General features: G+C 51.6%; 2 protein-coding genes across 4 annotated transcripts in view; one reads left to right on the forward strand and one right to left on the reverse strand.

Annotated features, from left to right (window-relative positions):
• CCDC69 (coiled-coil domain containing 69) overlaps positions 1-8,012 on the forward strand; it is a 31,749-nt gene extending 23,737 nt beyond the window's left edge. The window contains exons 5-10 of one of the 3 annotated variants that reach the window (XR_004968298.1): positions 1,560-1,633; positions 2,691-2,792; positions 3,269-3,388; positions 5,080-5,177; positions 5,870-6,183; positions 6,993-8,012. Coding sequence is in view for 2 of the 3 variants with exons in the window: in XM_036313874.1 (XP_036169767.1) it covers positions 1,560-1,633; positions 2,691-2,792; positions 3,269-3,388; positions 5,080-5,177; positions 5,870-6,047 (572 nt within the window). In the remaining variant the exon portion in view is untranslated. Of the gene's footprint in view, positions 1-1,559; positions 1,634-2,690; positions 2,793-3,268; positions 3,389-5,079; positions 5,178-5,869 lie in introns of all 3 variants that reach the window. The other 2 variants (XM_036313874.1, XM_036313875.1) reach the window with 2 other exon arrangements.
• Positions 8,013-8,417: 405 nt separating this feature from the next.
• LOC118657865 (platelet-derived growth factor receptor-like protein) lies at positions 8,418-22,211 on the reverse strand. The gene is made up of 7 exons (XM_036312546.1): positions 22,192-22,211; positions 20,389-20,480; positions 15,101-15,443; positions 14,107-14,258; positions 12,407-12,700; positions 11,783-11,922; positions 8,418-8,633 (listed from the first exon to the last, which is right to left on the reverse strand). The coding sequence occupies exons 1-7, from the start codon at positions 22,209-22,211 to the stop codon at positions 8,418-8,420; spliced, it is 1,257 nt and encodes a 418-aa protein (XP_036168439.1).

Below are 22,211 nucleotides of genomic sequence, written 5' to 3' on the forward strand. Positions count from 1 at the left end.
TCCTGCATGCCCCCTACTAGGGATCAAGCCTGCAACCCAGGTGTGTGCACTTCATCAAATTCAAACCCAGGACCCTTCAGTCCACAGGCCAACACTCTATCCACTGAGACAAACAGGCTAGGGCAATTATCTTGCTACTTTGTATGCTAAGTATTTTGGATTGTGTGCTGAGCCATTTTGGATTCAATATGCTGAGCAATTTTGTATTGTTATCTTTTTGAATATTTGAGCACAAGAGATTCTGGATCTTGTTTAAATCTACTGATTCAGTGGTACTTCAGATTCTGGTCTTCTTGCCCAGTCGGCCTGCAACCATTTACTTTTCAGCGTCTAGAAACAGCAGCTTCATTTATTCTGTTCAGGTTTTATAGTCACATTCAGCTTCCCCCTTCTTACCTGGAACCATAACCTGTACTGATGGGCAAATTAATTAGGCAAATTAGACCCATGATTTTTAAAAAAATTAAGCCGTAACCAGTTTGGCTCAGTGGATAGAGCGTCGGCCTGCGGACTCAGGGGTCCCAGGTTCGATTCTGGTCAAGGGCATGTACCTTGGTTGCAGGCACATCCCCAGTGGGGGGTGTGCAGGAGGCAGCTGATCAATGCTTCTCTCTCATCAATGTTTCTAACTCTCTATCGCTCTCCCTTCCTCTCTGTAAAAAATCAATAAAATACATTTTAAAAATTAATAATAATTAAAAAATTAAGCCTGTAATTTTCCAGTTTTGACCGCCCTATCACATTTCTATTACTGAACATTCCCTTCTCTGTGTCACTGCCCACTCTGACAGACCCTTCTGTCCCTGGGCCTTTGGCTGTATTAAACTTTCCTGTCCTCTCTGTCCTCTTTCCCATCCATTGATTGGTCATTTCTGTGCTGTCTTCTTTCCATTGAGACATGGTTGGAATTTTCCAGAAGGTACTTTGTAGAGGAGGTGGGATGAAAAATATTACTCTATTGATTTGGGGAATGAATAAATCCAGCTCTGCACAGCACTGTGCAGCCTGCAAAGTCCTTGCATGTCCTGGCCTCGTTGTCAGGCTTATTACCTCGTTTCACAGTCGAGGTAAAAGGACTTCTAGATATTTTAAGTGACCTCAAAGGTCCTCAGTTTTGAAGAAGCAGGATCAGGACCAGGTGGACTTCAAGGCCCCACATCTACTGTACTTACCATAGATTTGTGCCGTGGTTTAACGAGTCATACCTCAGTGATTTCATGATTGGCTAACCCAGCTTACAAAACATCGGCCCCACGCATTTTCCACGCATGCTGTGGACCGAGATGAGCAGCTTGACAAGACTTTTGGATCTTAGCCTCAGTGACGCGTGGGTGGCACCCATAATCTGGTAGGGTTCATGGTTCCTCGCAGGACATAATTTATTGCCGTTTCCATGAGCTTTTATGGATATCTACCTTATTTCTGACACAGCCCCACGCCCGTGAGATAGGAGGATGGATAAGAGCATCCCCACCCTGTTGGCCTCCGTGGGCCTGCCAGAAGGCTTTGGGGTGGCATGTCTGGGTGTCTGAGCTCACAGAGGTCTCCTTTCCCTACAGCCCTCCGGGCCTCACAGGAGCAAGAGAAGGAAGCCCTTACCCACTCCTTCCAGGAGGCCAAGGCGGCCCTGCAGGTAAGAGGGGCGGGGCCATGTCAGTCTCTGTGAGAGGAGGGGAGGAGCAGCACGGAGCCCCAAACAGCCAAAGTTGGTGGCCTCTACCTGGGCCTGAGGGACAGACTTGATTGCCTTCCATGTATCCAGGCCTTGATAGGACAGCCAAGCTTGAGATTAGGATTGGCCTATTTTTTCCAAGGACTGTTGGGAGGATCTTGGCGACGTCATGGGCTGCTGCCACAGTGTGATGTGATGAGACTAGTGAGTGGACGGATGACTGGGACCTGTGGAAGCAGGAAAGAAGGCATCCGACCCAGTCTGGCTGGTCAGGGATTTCCTAAAGGGAGTGGGATCAAAACCAGGGCCTGAAGTATAGATTGGAATTCTTCAGAAGAAGGGTAGGAAAGGTGCCTTTTGCAGAAAAAAACAAAAACAAAAACCAGTATGTTTTAAGGCATGGAGGAGCGGGGGCCATGTGGAATACCTGTGGGACTGGAAGAAGCCCAAGATGCCTGGGGTGTAGCATGGAGTGGGAGAGAGAACTGGGGCTGGAGAGGGAGGCAAGGGCCAAACGCAGGGGAGCCTGTGCATCAGATTAAGGGGTGCATTCTGTCCTAAAGGTAATGGGCAAGGTGTAGGTGGAGGAAATCCCTGGCAGGGAAAGCTGTGGAGACAAGGATGCACCTTGCAGCTGGAGGAGTGATGTGATATTTGGCTGCAGGAGGTGGTGTGTAGCAGGAGCCGTGGAGATGAGCCGGGGAGAGTGTATTGAGCTTGGATTGGAGGTACTGTGAATGCCAAGCTAACACCGGCCTTGAGTACCAGGACATTGTGCTCAGGGTAGGACCTCCTCAGTGGAGTGTGCAGTTCCCACGGCTCTGGAGGGGCAGTAAAGGCTTTAGGACACGAGGCGGGGCTGGTGTGTTTCAAGCAGTGGTTGAAGTGGTCTGCGCCTGCCTCGTTGGGTGTGGTAGAGCAGACAGGCTGAGGAACCCAAATGGATCCCTCTCTGGGAGGTGGAGAAGCCACCTACTGCCTCTGTGAGCCAGGCTTTGATCATCCGCTCCTGCTCCAGGAGACCATCGATGGACTGAGCTCCCAGCTGGAGGCCTTCCAGGCCAAGATGAAGAGGGTGGAGGAGTCCATCCTGAGCCGAGACTATAAGAAGCACATCCAGGTGGGTGGCAGGACACCTGGGGCCTTTCCTTCTGGAATCTCCAGGAAGGTCGAGGTCTGGGCCACAGGAAAGGCCAAGCCCTCTTCAAGGACAGGGGTCAGACTTGACATTCTTCTCTTCACCAGGGACCGGAAGAAACAGGGTTCCCCTGTGACTGGGGCAGGGGAAGCAAGGCTCAGAGAGACGTATATGGGTTAGTAAAATGCTCAGGCTCTGGATTCAGGGAGAATGAGGTGCAAACAGCAAACCGACCACTTAGCACAGCAACTTAACCTGTCTGAGCCACGGTTTCCTCATCTGTGATGTCTCAGGGATGTTATTGGGATAGAATGAGCATGTTAAGCACTTACCATGGGCCAAGAAAGGGAGGAGACTTCTGTAAGTCAGACCATGAGTTGGAGGCAGAACGGGGAGGAGGGAGACAGCGCATGCCCTCTGCCTGCTGGTCTGATGAAGCCACTCATGTCCCTGCCTAGGATTACGGGAGCCCCAGTCAGTTCTGGGAGCAGGAGCTGGAGAGCTTGCACTTCGTCATTGAGATGAAGAATGAGCGTATTCATGAGCTAGACAAGCGGCTGATCCTCATGGAAACAGTGGTACGTGGAGGAAGTGGGGGCGAGGGTGTCAGGGGGGACGCAGCCTCAGGCCTCTGCTTTCTGAGCATTTCCTCAGTGGAGTGTGCAGAGGGTGGGACCCCCCCTCAGTGGACTGTGAGAGGGTAGGACCTCCTCAGTGAGGTGCAGAGGGTGACCTCATCATTACAGTGAGTGTGCAGAGGGTAGGACCTCCTCAGTGAGTGTGCAGAGGGTAGGACCTCAGGGAGTGTGCAGAGGGTAGGACCTCCTCAGTGGAGTGTGAGAGGGTGGGACCTCCTCTGGAGTGTCGAGGGTGGAGTGGCAGAGGGTAGGACTCCTCAGGAGTGCAGATCCTCCTCAGTGAGTGTGCAGAGGGTGGGACCTCCTCAGTGAGTGTGCAGAGGGTAGGACCTCCTCAGTGAGTGTGCAGAGGGTAGGACCTCCTCAGTGGAGTGTGCAGAGGGTAGGACCTCCTCAGTGGAGTGTGCAGAGGGTAGGACCTCCTCAGTGAGTGTGCAGAGGGTAGGACCTCCTCAGTGAGTGTGCAGAGGGTGGAACCCTCATGAGGGTGCAAGGGTAGACCTCTCAGTGGAGTGTGCAGAGGGTAGGACCTCCTCAGTGAGTGTGCAGAAGGGTGAACCTCCTCAGTGAGTGTGCAGAGGGTGGGACCCCCTCAGTGGAGTGTGCAGAGGGTAGGACCTCCTCAGTGAGTGTGCAGAGGGTAGAACCTCCTCAGTGAGTGTGCAGAGGGTGGGACCCCCCTCAGTGGAGTGTGTAGAGGGTAGGACCCCCTCAGTGGCGTGTGCAGAGGGTGGGACCCCCCTCAGTGGAGTGTGCAGAGGGTAGGACCCCCTCAGTGGCGTGTGCAGAGGGTGGGACCCCCCCTCAATGGAGTGTGCAGAGGGTGGGACCCCCCCTCAATGGAGTGCGCAGAGGGTGGGACCCCCCTCAGTGAGTGTGCAAAGGGTAGGACCCCCCTCAGTGAGTGTGCAAAGGGTAGGACCCCCCTCAGTGAGTGTGCAGAGGGTGGGACCCCCTCAGTGGCGTGTGCAGAGGGTAGGACCCCGCTCAGTGAGTGTGCAAAGGGTAGGACCCCCCTCAGTGAGTGTGCAGAGGGTGGGACCCGGATGAGGTCCCCACCAGCTTTGACCTGCCTCCCATGTTGAGACTGCTCTGTGGCCAGTCTGGGTCAAGCAGTGGCTCCTTGTCATCTGGGTCCTACTCTGTCTGCAGGAGAAGGGAGGCTTGGAAACCGGGGGTTGGATCTGCATGACAGTACGTGGCTCTGGAAGAAGTCTCCCTGGCCTGTGCGTGCCACAACCTATATTTTAACCAGACATTTAATCTCAAATGTTCCCTAGACATGTTGTCCAACCATTTTATGGCGTCGCAGAACAGGCACACTTCATTTCATTTCTATATAGTCTATCCCCTGATTTTTGGAGAACCAAGAACATCCTTTTTCTTCTGAAATGATGGAGTTACTAGGTGGTGGTGGCTGAGTCCTTTTGTAACGTTCTCATGTGGCCAAATGAAAAACGGGCAGCCCCCTGTGCACGCCTTAGCTTTATTTTTTTTAAAGGCATCTTCTTGCTCCATGAACTGTAACGTTTGGTCTAGAGTGAGTCAGCGTTCTTAGGGCCCACAGATCAGAGGGAGGCGACGGCACACATTGTTCGGTAGCCATCTGAGCTCGCTCTGATTTGTTACAGAAAGAAAAAAACCTGATGCTGGAGGAGAAGATCACCACCCTCCAGCAGGAGAACGAGGACCTCCACGTCCGAGGCCGCAACCATGCGGTTGTGTCCAGGTAGCTGTTCCCCGGCCTCCACTCCTCTCCCCTTGTTGCCAAAACCTCCAGTGGCGAGTCTCAGAGAAGCCCAGGGGATGGGCTGACAGGTGGGCCCAGGCCTATCGGGGAATGTGGCTCCTCCTTCCTTGGGAGCCAGTATCCCTGGGGACCAACTCTGCCTGGAAACCTAAATCAAAGGCCCTGATTAGTATCCGTTTGTCCCCATCCTGGCTGAGTGGGCTTCATGGGAAGCCCAACCTGAGACTAGCTCAGGAGGCCCAAAGAATGAATGAATGTACGTGAATGAATCAGATCTAAGAGCTTAGTAAATCAGAGCTGATATCATGTCAGACATAATTTGATGAATACGTATCATCTATCCTCCTCATTACTCTAAGAGCTGGGTCCCATTATTCTCATTCCCATTTTACAAATGAGGGAACTGAAATTTGACAAGAGTAAATAACTTGTCCAAGGAGACACAGCTAAGGGTTGGGGTAGATTTGAACCCAGAGCTGTCTGCCTGTGAGGGCCACGCTCCTTGGTCAACAGATCAAGTAACCTCTCGCATGCGAGGGGGCCTGATGGGGCGGGGGGGACCCTGGGACAAGCGGTGACCCGTCTATGGAAGAGGTCCTAGAGGAATGGGTTGGTCTCTGCCGCCACTGGAGACCCTGAGGGGCAACCCGGGCCTCTGTCTGCACCCACAGGCAGCTCTCAGAGGACCTGCTGCTCGCCCACAAGGCCCTGGAGAAGGAGTCGCAGCTGAGGCGACAGCTGCAGCAGGAGAAGGAGGAGCTGCTGTACCGAGTCCTCGGGGCTGACGCCTCCCCCGCCTTCCCTCTGGCCTCCGTCACGCCCACTGAGGTCTCCTTCCTGGCCACATAGGCTCAGGGCCTGGCCACCATGCCGCCTGTGTCACCGCTCCTTTTTCAGGACCTTCCGAGGAGACGGCAGGAGCCTCTCGTTCTGTCCCCAGGAGGGACGAGGGCAGGAGAGAGATGGGAGCCAGGGTGTGTGCCCGGTGAGCCGCGGGGCTTGGGCCACGTAGACTCACCCACGGGGCGTTAGAGGCCCCAGGAAGCCTTCCCTCAAGTTGGCCCAGGGAACAAGCAAGAGGAGCCCTTCCGGCCCTCCCCCCCTTTCTCTGTTCAAATCAGGGAGTTTTGAGGCTTTTCCCAGGGGAAGCCTGTGCCGCTTTGAGCATCGGACAAAGAGGACACAACCTCCCGGTCTTAACTTGTGAGCTTTGCTGCCAGCTCATCAACCTACCCCTAGATGTCCGCACTTCTGCTCTGGCCTTCTCTCAGCCTCAGTTTACCGCTCCTCTAAAACGGATGGGGGAACTGAGCAAATGACTCTTACGTCACGACAGTGTCCCGTTCTAGGATTGTCTGAAGGTCAGATAGGGACTTCGGGACAGGGGAGGAAGTGGGCCAAACCCTACGATTCACCTGGGAAAGGGAGCATCTGGGAGGGGGTCAATGGAGGCCCTTAGGCTGGCAGTGCCAGGGGCCACCCAGCCAAGGCAGGGTCTGGGCAGGGCATCAGACATGCCACTGCTCCTGCTCCCAGAGTCTGGTCAACCCAGGGCGTATGGCCAGAGCTCCTCCTTGACCAGGCAAAGCTCACTCCTCAGCCCTCCGGGTCCTCAGTCTCAGTGCCATGAGGGCACGGGGCCCACCTGGTGCATCTGAATCACTCCACAGCCAATGCTGGAACCTCCTCTCTGTCCAGATGAGGAAACCCAGGTGGGGAGTGGGGCTCACGGAGCCAGGACAGGGGCCTCATCTACCATTCAGGTCTCATCGTGTGCTTTTTTTTTCTCCCCAGGCTCTGGGAAGATCAAATCTGTGACAGTCTTTCTCCTCCTTCCTCTCTCTGGCCCCCACCCACTCCAGTCTCTCTTTTACTCCTGCTCGCACCTTAACTCCTTCTACCACCCCTGACCCCAGGCCCCTAGCACCTGGCCCTCCGCTTCCCCACCAGTGCAAAGGGGTGGCTGGAGCAACTCACCCAGGCAGGCCAGTCTGGCCCTCCTATCTGTGGATTTAAGATTCTTCTCAGGAAGCTTCCGGTCAGCAGGAGGCTATAATAACAACCTTCCTTGCTTAGAGCATTTTAATTAAATGCTTTCCGATACACCTCCCACTCTGATCTGCATAAAATATTGAAGCAGGTTCTTACCTCTCTTCAACATCAAAGCAGACAGATCACAGGAGCCTGAGAGCCTTGCCTGAGGCCCCCAGCGCCAGCCCCCAGCCCTGGGCCAGCTCGTAGGAAAAGTTAGTCCACTAGAACTAAGGTTTCCCTCCATCGTCCCAGCTGCCTTCTTCATTCATTTCTAGTTCGGGGGGTTCTGCAGGGCTAGGGGAGTCCAGCGGTGGGCAGATGGGTTATCCAGGAGCCTTGGGGCAGCTCTGGAGTGACTTACACGCGGACTTCTTCACGTAACTTTCCCCAAAGCCTGTCTGGGATACACTAGTTCATTGGACACAACCAAGAAAAGAAGTAGTGGCCAAGTAATTTGAGCAACTCTAGGTTCAATCCGATGAAGCAGATCTGCCAGCTGCAGGCCTTCTCAGAACCTTTAATATGCTAACAGACATTTCAGAGTCCCAGGGAAGAAGCAAAGCGTTTCCTAAACTTCTCTGACTGCGTTCAGAGCGCTTCCAGCCGCAGAATGCCCTTTGGAAAGCCTGTTTCCATGGGCGGGGCGGGGCTGGAAAGGGGGCAGGTTGTGGGGAGCAGGGTTTCCCTGTGTAGCCTGTGGTGCCTGAAGGAGATAAACTGTGGTCTTAGCCTCACCCTGGGGCAGACAAGCTATGGAAACCAAATAGAAACACAATAGTATTCTCTTGGCCTCTGTGTTTTCCTGGGAGCGGGAAGAGGTGGATCCTGCTGATGACCTCTGCCAGGAGCAGGCATCTGTGAGGAATAATCCTGGGGCCTGGGTGGCTCAGCAGGGTCTAGGCTTCCTCCCAGGGTGCTGGTGCCCCCCTGGCCCTGGCTTTGCCCAGCCCTGCACCTGGGGTTGGAATGGAGCTGGCTTTCAGAGCAGGTCAGGGCAGGGCATGAGGCAGTGAGCGTGAAGTGAGGGGTGAAAGTAGAGATGGGAGAGTGTAAGGGGTGAAGGCCAAGGTTCTTTCTTCCCAAGGGGGGGCACCTCCTTGGCATAAAAAACACTGAAGTTCACACAATTACCTACCCCTGCTTCTGCCCACTGCTCATACGCAGATGCCTGCAGTCAGGGAGGGACTAGGAAGGGGCAGGGGAGACTGGAGGGCTCCGGGTCACATGGACACGGGTGGTGGCCATCCCAGTGCCCTGAAGGTTGGTGGCCCGGCAGGTGTAGACGCCAGCGTCCCCAGCCCGGGCCTCTTCCACATACAGGGTGCTCCCTGCCTCCTGCTGAGCCTGGCCCTCCCTGTGGACCACGTCAGCCCGCTCACTGACGTAGGGGGGTCGGCCCATCTGTAGGAAAGAGATAACCATCTGTCAGTTTCTCCCAGTGCCATCTCTCACTCAGGCCCCAGCAGGTAAGAGGTATCACATATCCTTCTGGGGAAGGGGTAGTGACTTGCCCAAGACCACAGCTCAGTGTCAGAGCCCCCGAAAGGCCAGGTTCTTTGTGGAAAATGTGAAGCTTGTCAAGTCCCTGGAGTGCAGCTAGGGCCTCCTCCCCCCTCACGGATACTCAGGAGGTAACAGGCGGAGCAGCACCTCTCTGGGTGGGTGGGCAGCTCTCTGGTTCTGCAGGGATGTCAATGGCTACTCCCTCCCCGAAGAGGGGAAGTGGGGACTCATTATCAAAATTGCCTGGGAAACACTGAGTCAAGCCAAGTTAAACTGGGGAGATGCAGACCACTGTGTCTGTCATGTGTGCAGGTGGGTTTTGAATCTCCAAAGTGGGTGATGGTTATAAGAGGCAGTGTTCTCCTAAGAACACTCCTTTTCAAGGAGAAAATGTTTGGGGAGATGCTGGCAGAGGGAAACCATGGTCTCCCAACCATCTGCATGTCCTTTTTCTCTTATTGGGTCTCAGCTTGCACTTTTGACAAGTGGGAGAATGACACCCCGCCCCGCCCCTCCCTTCCACCCCACCCCCCCTACACACACTATATCTATGTCCTAAAACCTCTGGGGACAGGGCTCACTCACCTTCATCACATTTTTTTCTGGGTCCAGCCCTCCCTCCAAGTCAAATCCCAGCTCTTCCAGGAAGCCCTTTTAAATGTTCCTAAAGTGACATCTCCATCATGGCAGAGTGACAAGACTCCTTTGTTTCTCCCCTTGAATTTACAACAAGTTGGATATGTGTAACTCAGAGGATCCCTAGCTCAACACACAAACAGCCTGAAAGATCCACGCATTGGGGCATCTGAAGGTGGGTGCATTGGAATGAGAAGGGGAGAGGGAACAGGGAAGGACAGGGATGGTGGCAACAGATGTGGTTTGCTGCCTACTGCAACTCCAGCAAGCAAGGTCCTGGTGAAAAAGTGGAGCTGCAGCCCTCACAGTAGGGCCTGGAGTGTAAGAGGGGCAGATGTGAGATCATGAACTTGCCTTTCTGCCCCACTCATCTCAGCAGAGCCTAGTAGAGGCCGTGAGAAGCCTCCAAAACCACAGCAGGGTCAGTGGCCACTAGTGTGTGTGTTTGGGGGGAGGTGGGGGGGAGGGGAGTGGCTCTGGGAGCTCATGAAAGCCTTTCTCCACCACCCACCACATCCCCCCACCACAATGGTCATGTCATGTAACGGAGGCGAACTGGTCACAGAGGGGAATCCCAGTGGGTTTGCAGCGTTTTCCTCAACCTTAATGATGCTACTCCACCACTAGCCCAGAGGTGCTAATGGTGCAGGTAAGAGAACACAAAAACTTGTGCTATACCACCATCTACTGGGAAACAAAAGAAAGTACCTACCTATTACGTGCTGAAGTGAGAGCAGAACAGTATCTAAACAAGCGTTCACCGCCTCAGATGTGCAGACAGAGAAGCAATCCATCAAACACCATGAACAACCAAGGTAACATGCACAGAAAGAAAATGAAAAGTCTCCAAATTCAAAGTCATGGAAGACTGTGACTTAAATGACAGAATTCAAGATTGTAGTGACAAGGAAACTCGATGGTGTACAAGAAAACTCAGAAAGGCAGTTGTATGAGCTCAGGAATAAAATTAATAAAAAGGAGTACTTTACCAAATAGATTGAAACTACAAAAAAGAACCAAACAGAAATTCTGGAGTTGAGTAAATAAATGAGATGAGGAATGTATTAGAGAGCATTGGAAATAGAGCAGACCAGATGGAAGAGAGAATTAGTAAGCGTGAAGATAGAATCTAGGAATAACCCAGGAGGAAGAAGAGAGGGTTTTTGTTTTTTTTTAATGAAAGCACCCTACAAGAACTGATCACATTAGGAAGAGCAACCTAGGGATAATACGTGTAATAGAAGAAAGGAAGCCTGTTCAATGAAATAATTGATGAGAACTTCCCAACCTATGGAAAGAACTAGAATTTAAAATTGAGGGAGCTAATTGAACATATAATTATACCAACACAAAAAGATCTTCTCTAAGACATCCTATATTTAAGCTGTCAAAAATTAGTGACAAAAGGCAGCCAGGGAAACTATAATAATGAAATCGTAATATGCTAATTAGACCAGACGTCCTTTTGGATGAAGCCGGGGCTGTGAGGGAAGCCTGGGTCCCGGGTGTCAGAAGGAAGCCGGTGCCAGCAGCTGGGGGAAGGAAGGCATACTCTTGCACGAATTTTGTGCATCAGGCCTCTAGTAAGACTATAACCTACAATGGAAACCCCATTTGATTATCATCCAATTTTATCAAGAGAAGCATTACAAGACAGGAGGGAAAGGAAGGAAATATTGAAAATAGTGAAAGATGGGAACCATCAGCCAAGGATTTTATCCTTTAGATATGAAGGAGAAATTAAAGCTTTCCCAGGCAAAGAAATGTTGAAAGGAGCCCCTCTATCAGAAACAAAAACACAAAAGTATACAAAACAGACAGAAGCAAGACACTGCTCGACTCCCATTTTTAAGTGATTTGGGCTGGTTGGGCCTCAGCTTAAATGTCACCTCAGAGAAGACATCCTGACCGCTCTATCTTAAATACGCCTGGTCACCTTCCCATTTCATCCTTGATGTAGCTCCTACTGTTCTCCAGATGATGACGTTTGTTCACAGCCCCTTCCCGTTTAAACTGTGAGCTCGCAGAGAGCAGAAGCCCTCTCTTATTGGCTCATCATCATAGTTACAGTACCCAGTACAGTGTCTGGCTTGTGGTGGGTGCTCAATAATTATTGTTGGATAAATTAACAAAGGAGCACATTATACATTTTTATACATTAATCTGAGAAGTAGCTCTATTTGACAGATGAGGACACTGAGGCCCAGAAAAGGGAAGTGACTTGCCCAAGGTCACTCAAATTAGTAGTGTCAGAGTTGGGACTGGGATCCCTGTTCATCAGATTCCTAGTCAAGCAGGGGTTCCACTCTGCTGTGATCGTTCCTGGCCCTCATCCTAACCCTTCACTCCCACACTCCTGCCCCAACACACCACCACCATCACATACACACATATTTTCATCCTCTGCTTACCTTCTGCCCCGGATATTCCCAACGGAAGTCCACAGCAATCGCTGGCTCACTCAGAACCGTGCAGGTCACACTGAAGTTCTCTCCCAGAAGGACCGATGTTGTTGAAGCTTGGATGGTGGGTTTGGGGGACGATGATGGGTCTGCCATGGAGAAGATGGGAGAAATGGGGACAAACATGTTGAATTGATTGTTGCAATGATTGAATGGATGGGTGAAATGGTTAAATTGATAGAGGATGAATGGTTGAGGTGGTTGAGTTGATAGAGGATGTGTGAAGGCTGTAATGAATTGATAGAGGATGAGTAGATGATGGAACAGTTAATCTGATGGACAATGGGTGAATGGAATGGTTGATTGAAGGGAGGATGGATAAATGGAATAATGTGACTTGATTAAGAATAAGTGGGTGGACAGAAAGGCTGAACGGATGCAGCCTTTAGCTGATTGCCTGGCTATTTCTGGACAAGATGGTTGAATACACAGAGTGTTGTGAAAAGGTGGTTGGTGGTTTAGAGCTAATCCACAGATTCCAAACCTGAGGTTCCCAAAGGAGGCATCCCTCCCATATCCTCCCCTGCCATGCCCTGCTCTGCCCTGCCCACCCAGAGACCTAGGCTCACGCACAGTTGATGTAGATCAGCATGTACTTGGTAGAGATTTGTCTCATGCCTCGTAGGCTGGCCAAGCAGAAGAGGGAGCCAGCCAAGGAAGCTCGGGGCCGGTGGATGGTGAAACCCTTCTTCACATCAAAGGAGATGTCGGTCCCATCCACTGGGACCTCCTCTGGGGGGAACTCTCGATGCAGCGTCACCTGGGCCAGGGGGTTGGTCACCTGGCAGGGAAGCAGGGCTGGTTGATGACTGCGTAACTGTACCACCTCATAATAATTCTCTGTGGGGACAAAGAGTTCTTCTGGGTCTGGGAAGGAAGGAGGGAGAGAGAAGAATGAGCTTAGGACAGATGTATTGTTTCCTGATGCTCTACCGTCACTCAGGAGCATAAGTCTCTTGAGAGGATTTGAAATCCCACTTTCCCTGCCCTTCTCTATTCTCCATGTTCTTTCCTCACTGGTAAGATGTTCTGGACTGGGAGCTGAAGACCAGCCTGCTGGTTCAAGCTTTTGTCATTAGCTGGCTGTGCATCTTAAATCCCTCTCTGGTCTTTAGTGTTTTCATTTGTTCAATGTGGGGTTTAGATGGCTTGGTCTCTAAGGGTCCTGAACTTGAAGTTGAGGTTTCTGGTTGGATTCCCAGCCCTGCCACCCTCTCACTGTGGGATCTTAAGCAAATCACGTTCTTCCTCTGAGCCTTGGTTCTTCTTACATGTCAAGTAGGAGCGATTATGGCCTACTTTGCAGAGCTGATAAGAAGCAAATGGGATACTGGATATGAGGCACTTGGGCCTGCGAGAGGCACACATTCATCAAACTCTTTCAAGGTACCTTTAGCAACATAGCCTCAGGCCAGATTCTTGGGTGCACAATGGTGCAATGAGTAGGAATTACCTGGGGACCAGCTTTCTAGAGCAGTGCTGTCCAATAGAACTTTCCGTCAGGATGGAAATGTTCTGTATCCGTGCTGTCCTATGTCACCACTGGCCACGGGCATTTCAAATGTAGCTCGTGCAACTGAGGAGCTGAACTTTAAACTTTATTTCATGTTCATTAATTTAGATTTAAATAGCCACATTGATTTAGTGGCATCTGTATTGGATGAAACTGCTCTAGGGTGAGGCAAATGCAATGGTTAACTTTGGCTGGACATCAGAATCACCTGAAGTGATTTTAAAATAACCAAGTCCTGGGCACCACCCCCAGACCAAGTAAATCAGCACCTTGCTGGGGGCGGGGGAGAGAATCATGTGGTTTAAAGTTCCACAGGTGACCCTAGTGGGCAACCAGACTTGGGGAGCACTGACTGCTGGTTCCCAAATCTTCCCAGTGTTGGCATTCCAGGGCTCCAGGCTTCATCCAGCCTTAATGGGCATGGCGCCCAGAAACCTGTGTTTTTTAAGGTGTTTCTGAGTGACACCGAGTCAGGGTCAAGGACCTCTGGGTTGGGTAATCATTACTGCTACGGTTGGATTTGAGTAAGGGAAACTCAGCGGATTCTAGGGGCGTCATCTGTTTCCTTGGTGGGACAAAGTAGGGCTCCTCAGTTCTCCTTGGAACTAGCCATGGAACCCCAGATCGTCACAGGTAGGATCTTGGAGACTACTCGCGCAATTCCCTCGCTGAACAGGTGGGACCAAGGGGAAAGACTTAGACAGTTAGGTTTGGAGGGTTTTCTGGGACCGCGGTGCTTGGAGACGCTGCTCCAGGGCACCTGTGAAGAAGATGAAGGTCTTCCCCTGGCGGTCCTCGCCCTCGGTGCAGGCGGCATCCTGGCAGTCTCGAGCCCAGCAGCTGTACTCCCCGGTGTCCGCGCCCGTGGAGTTCACCAGCTGTAACCGGCTGTGCTGGCTGAAGTGCTTGGTTCTGAAAGACCGTCGGTGGGGGCAGGAGATGGGGGTGGCTTGGGACACTGAGTGGCAGCATTGGGTTGGTTGACAGTCCTCCTCCCCAACTTCCATCGCTCCACCACCCAGCTCCCCTTCCCCAATGGAGCTGGCCGGGTTTGTATTGGCCCCACCCACCGTTTCTGATTGGCTCGCCTATCCCACACGCAACTTCTCATTGGGACGTCTATCCCCGCTGACCATGCCCACACAGGGCAAGCGGGATCCCCAAACACCTCTGCGCTCCCCGGCTTTCCGCTGGCCCTTGGTTCAGGGCAGCAATTGCCCTCCAAGCGCCTCCACCTGCTAAAGGAGGCAGAGTCCCCGGAGATCTCATGTTAAGAAACTAAACTGAGAAACAGTAGGCAAACCTTCTGAACCCAGTTCTATATCCCAGCCTCCGCCTGGTTTTCTTCTGGAATGGAGTGGGCAGTGCTGGTGGGGCCAACTTTGTCTCTCGTTCTGGCTTCCGGAGGCGGTGCCCCTGACAGAAGGGTGGCCGCCAGCTGGGTTGTCGGCCTCCTTTGCTTTGCCTCTGCCACCTTCCTCCCTACGGACACTATTTGCTGCCCCCAGAACTGACTTCCCAGGATTGTGGGAAGCCACGTGTCCATTCTGTGAAGCCACTCTGCCTCTGATGGGTCTTGCGAGCCCATCTTACTGTTTCCTTTAGGTGCCTGCAGTTGTACAGAATGGGATGCCCAGGGAGGGTCCATCTTAATCCCTATGAAAACGGTGTAAGTGCTTATAAACCGCTGCCCAGCTTCCTCCGAGCCACCCTGGACCCATGCAGGCTGTGGCAGGTGTTCCTCCTCCCCATACCTGAGGCGGCCCTCACCCTCCTCTTCCAGGTACTCAGGCACCCTCCAGTGGACCACCTTTCCCCGGCAGCGCAGCTCCAGGGGCTCCCCAGCCCGCAGGCTCAGAGAGTCCCCCACCTTCTGGAAGTGGCCCCTCCCCAACACCCGGGTCAGGATGGAGGGGGCCGGGGCGCTGGGAGCTGCAGCCTCCACAGGAGTCTTCTTCTGCAGGGGCTGCTGTCTCCGCTCTGACTTGGGTTTTCTCCTGCCGGAGGCTCCTGGGAGGCTCACCCCCTCAGGGCTGGCTGCTTTGCCGCCCTTCTTGTTCTGAGCCTTTGGAGCTCTGCCACGCTCCTGGGTTTCAGCTGCAGGAAGACAGGGTGGGTCTGGGGTCACCGGCCTTCACCATTCGCCTCCAGTTCTGTCCTTTCCTCACCCCAGGAGTTGACTGATCTCAGAGTTCTGTTAGGACCTTCTACACAAGTCATTGTCCCTCTTTAGGGGAAAAATATAAAATACAGACAAACCAAGAAAAATATTAAATTTGCCCCCAAATTTACCATCCAGAGAAAAGCACCATGAATATTTGAAGCACGTTTCCCCAAGGCTATTTGAATGCAAGTATTTTATTTTATTATTATTATTTTTTTGAATGCAAGTATTTTAAACAACTACTTTGTTAAAGATAAAATGGAATAATATAATACATATCTTTAATCTGAATTCTCACTTAGTGATATGTTTTGATTACTATTCCATGGCAAACCAACATTTTAAAAAAAAATTTTATTGATTTTATGAGAGTGAGAGAGAGAAACATCCATGTGAGACCAACATCTATCGGCTGCCTCCTGCACACCCCCTCCCAGAGATCGAGCCTGAAACCTGGGCATGTGCCTAACTGAGAATTGAATCAGCAACTTTCAATGCATGGGATGGCACCCAAATCACTGAGCCACACCAGCCAGGGCTGTACACCAACATTTTTAATGACTTGTATGTGATTTCACGGTAGGGATTTCATGATTTATTTTTTCATTGTTGGGTATTTGGGTTTTTACATTCTTATCCAAAATAAGCAATTCTGCAGTAATCATCTTATACATACACGTTTACTCAGATTGCTTCTTGAGAATGAATTTTTTTAGAAGTGAAACTGCTGGTGAGCTATGCAAGGGAACTTAACACATTTTCTTTTCCAACTTGCCACCAATATTTGAACGCCTTCTTAAGCATGCTCCAAAAGAGGTCGCTTAATCTGCACTTTCATCTGTCTAGTGATAGGGAGTTCAGTATTTAATAATACCAGTAGCTGCCTTTGATAGAGTCTACAGCGTTTCTGGAACAGTACTAGCCCCTTTATATACATTTTTTTAAAAATATATTTTATTGTTTTTCTCTTTTTACAGAGAGAAAAGGAGAGGGATAGAGAGTTAGAAACATCGATGATAGAGAAACATCGATCAGCTGCTTCCTGCACACCCCCTACTGGGGATGTGCACGCAACCAAGGTACATGCCCTTGACCAGAATCGAACCTGGAACCCTTCAGTCCACAGGCCAACGCTCTATCCACTGAGCCAAACCAGTTAGGGCTATATACATTTTCTTCTTTCATTCTCTTAATGACTGCAAAGTACATATTATTCTCTGCGACACACTGGTGTCCTACAGCTTAAATCAATTTGGACACTATCTACGCAAAGAGGACCCCGCATGTTAAGGCCTCAGTCCCACAAGCCTGGCCCTCCCCTCCCACTTCAGAGCTCAGTCTCAAGTCCCATGTTGTCACCTGTGCTTCTGACTGACAGGCTATAAATAGGGGGTCCCACACTCCTCTTCTGGGGTTCGATTTGCTAGAATGACTCATAGGACTCAGGCAAACACGTTTTCCAGTTGATTATAAAAAGAAATGATAAAAGGATACATATAACCACGCAGATGGGGGAAACGCACAAGGCCAGCTATGTGGGAGGAGCACAGGGCTACCGTGGCCTCTTCAGGTGCACACGCTCCCAGCCCCTCCACCTGCTCAGCAGCCCAGAAGTTCTCCCACCCATCATCCTCTTGGGATATTTCTGGAGACTTCCCCACACAGGCGCCATCCATCATTAACTCAATCTCCATCCCTCTCTGCTTCCCACAGGGTGGGGGTGGGACTGACCGTTCCAAGGTTCTTTGGTGTCTCTGGTGGCCTGCCCCATCCTGAAGCTATCCAGCAGCCCTCCAAGAGTCAACTCATTAGGACAAAAGACCCTCCTATCACCCAGGAAATTCCAGGAGAATCAGGAACTCTGATTCAGGAATTGAGGCGGGTCAAAGACCAGGTATTAGAACAAAAGACGCTCTTATGCTCTTATCACTGAGAAAACTGCAGGGGTTTTAGGAGTTCTGTGCCCAGCACTGGAGGCAAAGACCAAAATATAATTTTTCTAATCATTTCACAACAAGGTAAAAGGTCTCCCTGATGTCCCTAATGGGGACATCTATCCTGGAAGCCATGCCCAGAAGGAAAGGGTGTTTCAATAATTTTAAGAAGTTCTGGTAGTTTGGGGGAGCTTTATTCTGAGTCCCTTACCTGGGAAGAGCACTTAACAACAGTTCACAGAGAATTCCTCCCCCACCCTCTACACACACACACACACACACACACACACACACACACGTCCTGGTTTAATCTTAGCCATAGGCCCCAAAGGCCACCCAGGGAGCATCTTACTCCTTTTTACAGGCTGAGAAACAAAGCCTCAGAGAGAACAGCTGGGCTCAACGTGTGAACGAGGTGGCCGAGAACACTGAAGTCTGGCATCTCAACGTGAAGGTTCTCGGAGGCCGTGCCTAGGCCTCTCCAGAGAAGGGTGGCGAGCCTGAGCCGCCTCATGGAACACGGACTTCAGAGCCAGTGGTCTGGGCTCTCCATCTTTGTTCTGCTACAAACTAGCTGTGTGGCCTTGGCCAAGTCACTTGATTTCCCTGAGCCACACTTTCTCCATTTAGAAAATGAGAACAAGAACGCCGGCCTTACAGGACTAGCGGGTACCTCGTTTACGGCTCTTCACTCTATTGTGCTTCCCAGATGTTGCGTTTTCTTCACAACCTCACCAGCAAGAAGATTACCACTCAATGTATTGCTGTACTGGCTTTATTTATGGTGGTCTGTGCAATAACTCCAAGGTATGCCTGTATTACATATATTAAACCAGAATATATCTGGCTGAAGGCTGGGTTTGGGTGGCTCCCAGAGCTGGAGCTGTCCTGGCAGACCCGACAGGGCCCACCACAAGCCCTGACGACAGGGGGCTGCAAACAAATCCCAGGACTGAGGGCTGTGGGACCACGTTGGGAGGGGCCCTCTGGGAGCCGTCACACGATGTCTACAGCTTTGGAGCGTCTGGGCTTGCCATGGCAACAGGTCACTTAGGCAAACTGCAGGAAGATGTCAAGTTCTATTCCAGCATCTGATGATGATGATAATGGTCATAACCAATTGTTGGGCCCCTAGGCACTGTGCCGAGTGCTCTCTGTGCGTTATCTTATCTAACACCCACAAAGCCTGCAGATGAGGAAACGAGGGTCCCATGGTTTGCCCAGGGATTCTATCTGATGCTACCACATTGTATTATTCATCTTCCTATGTCTAGGTCTCCGTTTTTGCATTTATAAAACAAAGAGGTTGGACTAAACCAGAGGTTTTCAAGTTTAAGAGCAAACCAATCAGTAGGTAGAGTCTAGATAGCAGAACCCTCTCTTGGAATATTGAAAGGCCAGTGATAGCCCTAGCTGGTTTGGCTCAGTGCATAGAGTGTCGGCCTGCGGATTCAAATCCAGTCAAGAGCATATGACCGGTTGTGGGCTCGATCTCCATTAGGGAGCGTGCAGGAGACAGCCGATCAATGATTCTCTCTCATCATTGATGTTTGTATCTCTCTCTCCCTCTCCCTTCCTCTCTAAAATCAATATATATATATTGAAGAAAAGAAAGGCCAATGATAAAGCATAATAATAGGGTTGTTCTGGTAGAAGGGAGTGGAGTTTGGAAACCCACCCATCCAGCTTTTCAACCACTGTTTCCGCCCTCTTTCTCCCACCACAAGGCAGGCAGTGGGTCAACAGAATGGCTTCCTTAGGGTATAGCTTTATAAAACCTCGTCTACTAGTAGATGACTCTCAAGGAGCCTTCTCAGTGCCCTTGTTCTAAATGTCTGAGATCATCTCACCTCCAGAATCCCCCCTCACCCCCCAACTCCTCCTCCTTCAAATAACCCTCCAATATCGACCATCAACCCTTTGCTAACCTGCTCCTTGGTTACCAGGAGGATGCCTGTCCCTTCCCTTCCATCTGAAACTCCCTACATAACATCTGATAGCACCACGAGGGGAGATTGCCAGTGGCCAGACAGCATCTGGAAGAGGAGGTCTGGGATGACAGCATCTCTCCAAATCCTGTGCCAAACCCAGCTCTTCTCTTGCAGAGATTATTCCAGTCCCACTCTTCCGGGGACGCTGGGAGTGGCGAGATGGAGGAAGAGTTTCCCTGGGGCCTCCGCCTCCCCTGAGGATCTGTCTTCTATTAGGTTCTGGGCTAGAATCTTTCAGGCTGTGCCCCTGATGGAGCCCTCCAACTGCTGCTGTTTGTGAGCAAAATATAGACTCTTAGAGTCGAAGAACCTAGAAACAATCACTCCGACTTTTACAATTATATTATCTTGGATTGGCCAGGTTTGATCAGGGGTCTTTGAAGTTAAAATAACATTGCTACCACTTGTTGAGTATTTACAAGCGAGGCTCCAGGCCAAACGTTTATATACATTATGTCATTTAATCCTCAAAACCGCTCTATAATTTTAAGATTACTGTTATCCCCACTTTACTCCTGAATAAACTGAGTCTTAGAGACTGTTTTATGAAATCTTGCCAGTGAGAGAGCGGAGGAGCCGGGATTTGTCCCGTCAGATTTCAGAGCTCCACACGCTAGAACCACCCATGAATCTGTCAGTACTAGACTTAAACGGATAGCCCCTGACTTTCAGATCAGAGAGGCCTGTTGGCTCCGGAAGGTCCCACAGCCCATCCTTGTCACTGCTCAGATGAAGAAGCTGAGCTCCCAGACGTGGCAGGACCCAGCCAAGGTAGCACAGACAGTGAGTGGAGAGCTGAGCCTAGAGCTCAGCCTCCTGACACCAGGGTTCCAGTCTCACTCCCCTGCCCCATGCTGGAACGCGCACTCCTGGGAACGGAAGAGGCAGGAGGGGTCTCAGGACATCCTGGGGGAGTCAAAGTTATTGGCGGAGAAGGAAGGAGAGGTCCATACCTGAAAGGACACAGATGAACAGGCAACAGGACAAGAAGCAGAGGGTCCTGAGGTCCATGGTGAGCGACCTGGAGCCAATGTGGCTGTAGAAGCTGCAAGGAACAGACTGTTGGGGCTGGCGGGGTGTGAGCAGGGGAAGTAGTAGCAAGGGACCCCTGGGAATGGGAGGGGAAAGGACCTGATTTCAAAGGCAAATCGAAGTCTCCAAACAAAATTCCTTCCTCTGGGCTCCCCCTTGCCAAGGTGAATGGAGCTATTCAGAGCCCTGCTCAGGAAAAAACAGTCCTGCCGCCAGGAGATGAGGGTCCCCAAGGCCAGACAGGCGGAGCTGGGAGGCAGCTGGAGGGGCCATGAAGGTCACGGGAGGGCCATGGAGGAAGAGGACAGGAAGATTTGAGGACAACATAGGTGAGTATGGATTGATGGGAGGTGGAGCTTGAACTGGACTTAAAGCAGGGCTTGGCGACTGTCCCTGGGCCACATCTGTTGGCCACTGGCTTTTGCATAGCCTGTGAGCTAAGAATGGTTTTAATATTTTTAAATGGTAAAAAAAAAAAAAAAATGGTGACACATGAAAATTATAGGAAATTCAAATCTCAGTGTCCAAAAATAAAGTTGTATTGGAACATGGCCACACTCACGCTCACGCGTACTGTCTGGGCTGCTTTTGCCCCACGACAGCAGAATGGAGCATTAGTGGCAGTGACATGGGGCCCACAGAGCCCAAATCTTTACTGCCTGTGCCTCTGCCACAGAGGTTTGTTAACCTTGCTCTAAAGACTGGTATTTCTAAAAAAATAACTTTACTTAAGTAAATAATCTATACTAATAAAAGGCTAACATGCTAATTGGACCGGACGTCTTCCAGATGTCCTTCCTGACAAAGCCACTGCGTCTGCGAGGGCTGAGGGCCGGCAGCTCAGGAGAGGCCACAGCCCGGGCCAGTCCAGCGCTGTGGCTCCTTCCGCAGAGGCAGCGGGAGAGGGGGCTGCTCAGTCTCAGCCCCAGTGTTGCCCCTTCCGGAGAGGCAGTCACAGAGGCAGCAGCACAGCCCGGTCGCCTCGCCTCCTCAGAGGCTGGACAGGGTGCGATATGCTGTGCCTCAACCTCCCATAGCCCCTCCCCTAGCCGGCCTGGCCCCAGATCACCCACCACCCACCAGTGGTCAGGGGTAGGGCCAGCGCTAAGTAGCAAGGGCTGAGGGCAGGCAGAAGCAGCAGGGTACTGGGGTGGTGCCTTCCCCCGATCTACCCGGTCGCCTCCCGCAGAGGGAGGCCAGACTGCTGCTTAGGCCCGCTCCCAGCATGAAGGTCAGAAACAGGGATGTAAGTCTGAGCCCCAGATGGAGGTATAGGTCCAGGGAGGGAGGTCTTGGCACTGGACGGCGGTCTGGGGCAGAGAGGAGGTCTGGGTCAGAGGCTGGACCTCTGGGTCAGGGAATGGTGATCCAGACTACTGTGGATGTCTGGACCCCGGGTTAGAGGACTGGGCCCTGGGATGGCCTTCTGTGCCCTGGCCTGAAGGTCTGGGACCCGGATGTATGTCATAGCCCTGGGAAGGTGGTTAGGGCCTTGGAGGGAGGTCTGGTATCTGGAGGGAGGTCTGGCCTGTGGGCTGGATCTGGGTTATGGACTTGTGGTCTGGACTACGAATAAAGATCTGACCCCCTGATACAAGAATAGATTCTGTGTTTGGGGTCTGGGACCCAGATGTAGGTCTGATGATGGGATGTAGGTTTGGGTCATGGGAGGGAGGTTCCGGCCCTGGAGAGAGATGTGGGCCCTGGAGGGAGGTCTCACTCACGGTCTAAACCTCTGGATCAT

This window comes from Myotis myotis, unplaced genomic scaffold (genome assembly GCF_014108235.1).
Source record: "Myotis myotis isolate mMyoMyo1 unplaced genomic scaffold, mMyoMyo1.p scaffold_m19_p_6, whole genome shotgun sequence".
NCBI lineage: Eukaryota > Metazoa > Chordata > Mammalia > Chiroptera > Vespertilionidae > Myotis > Myotis myotis.

Excerpts from the sequence above, each read along its gene's own strand:
- LOC118657865 (XM_036312546.1), bottom strand. The coding sequence starts at position 22,211 with ATGATCCAGAGGTTTAGACC. Across the intron at positions 12,701-14,106 it reads GACCTTCATCTTCTTCACAG|ACCCAGAAGAACTCTTTGTC; the intron begins GTGCCCTGGAGC and ends CTTCCTTCCCAG. Across the intron at positions 11,923-12,406 it reads CATGCTGATCTACATCAACT|ACCCATCATCGTCCCCCAAA; the intron begins GTGCGTGAGCCT and ends TCTCCATGGCAG.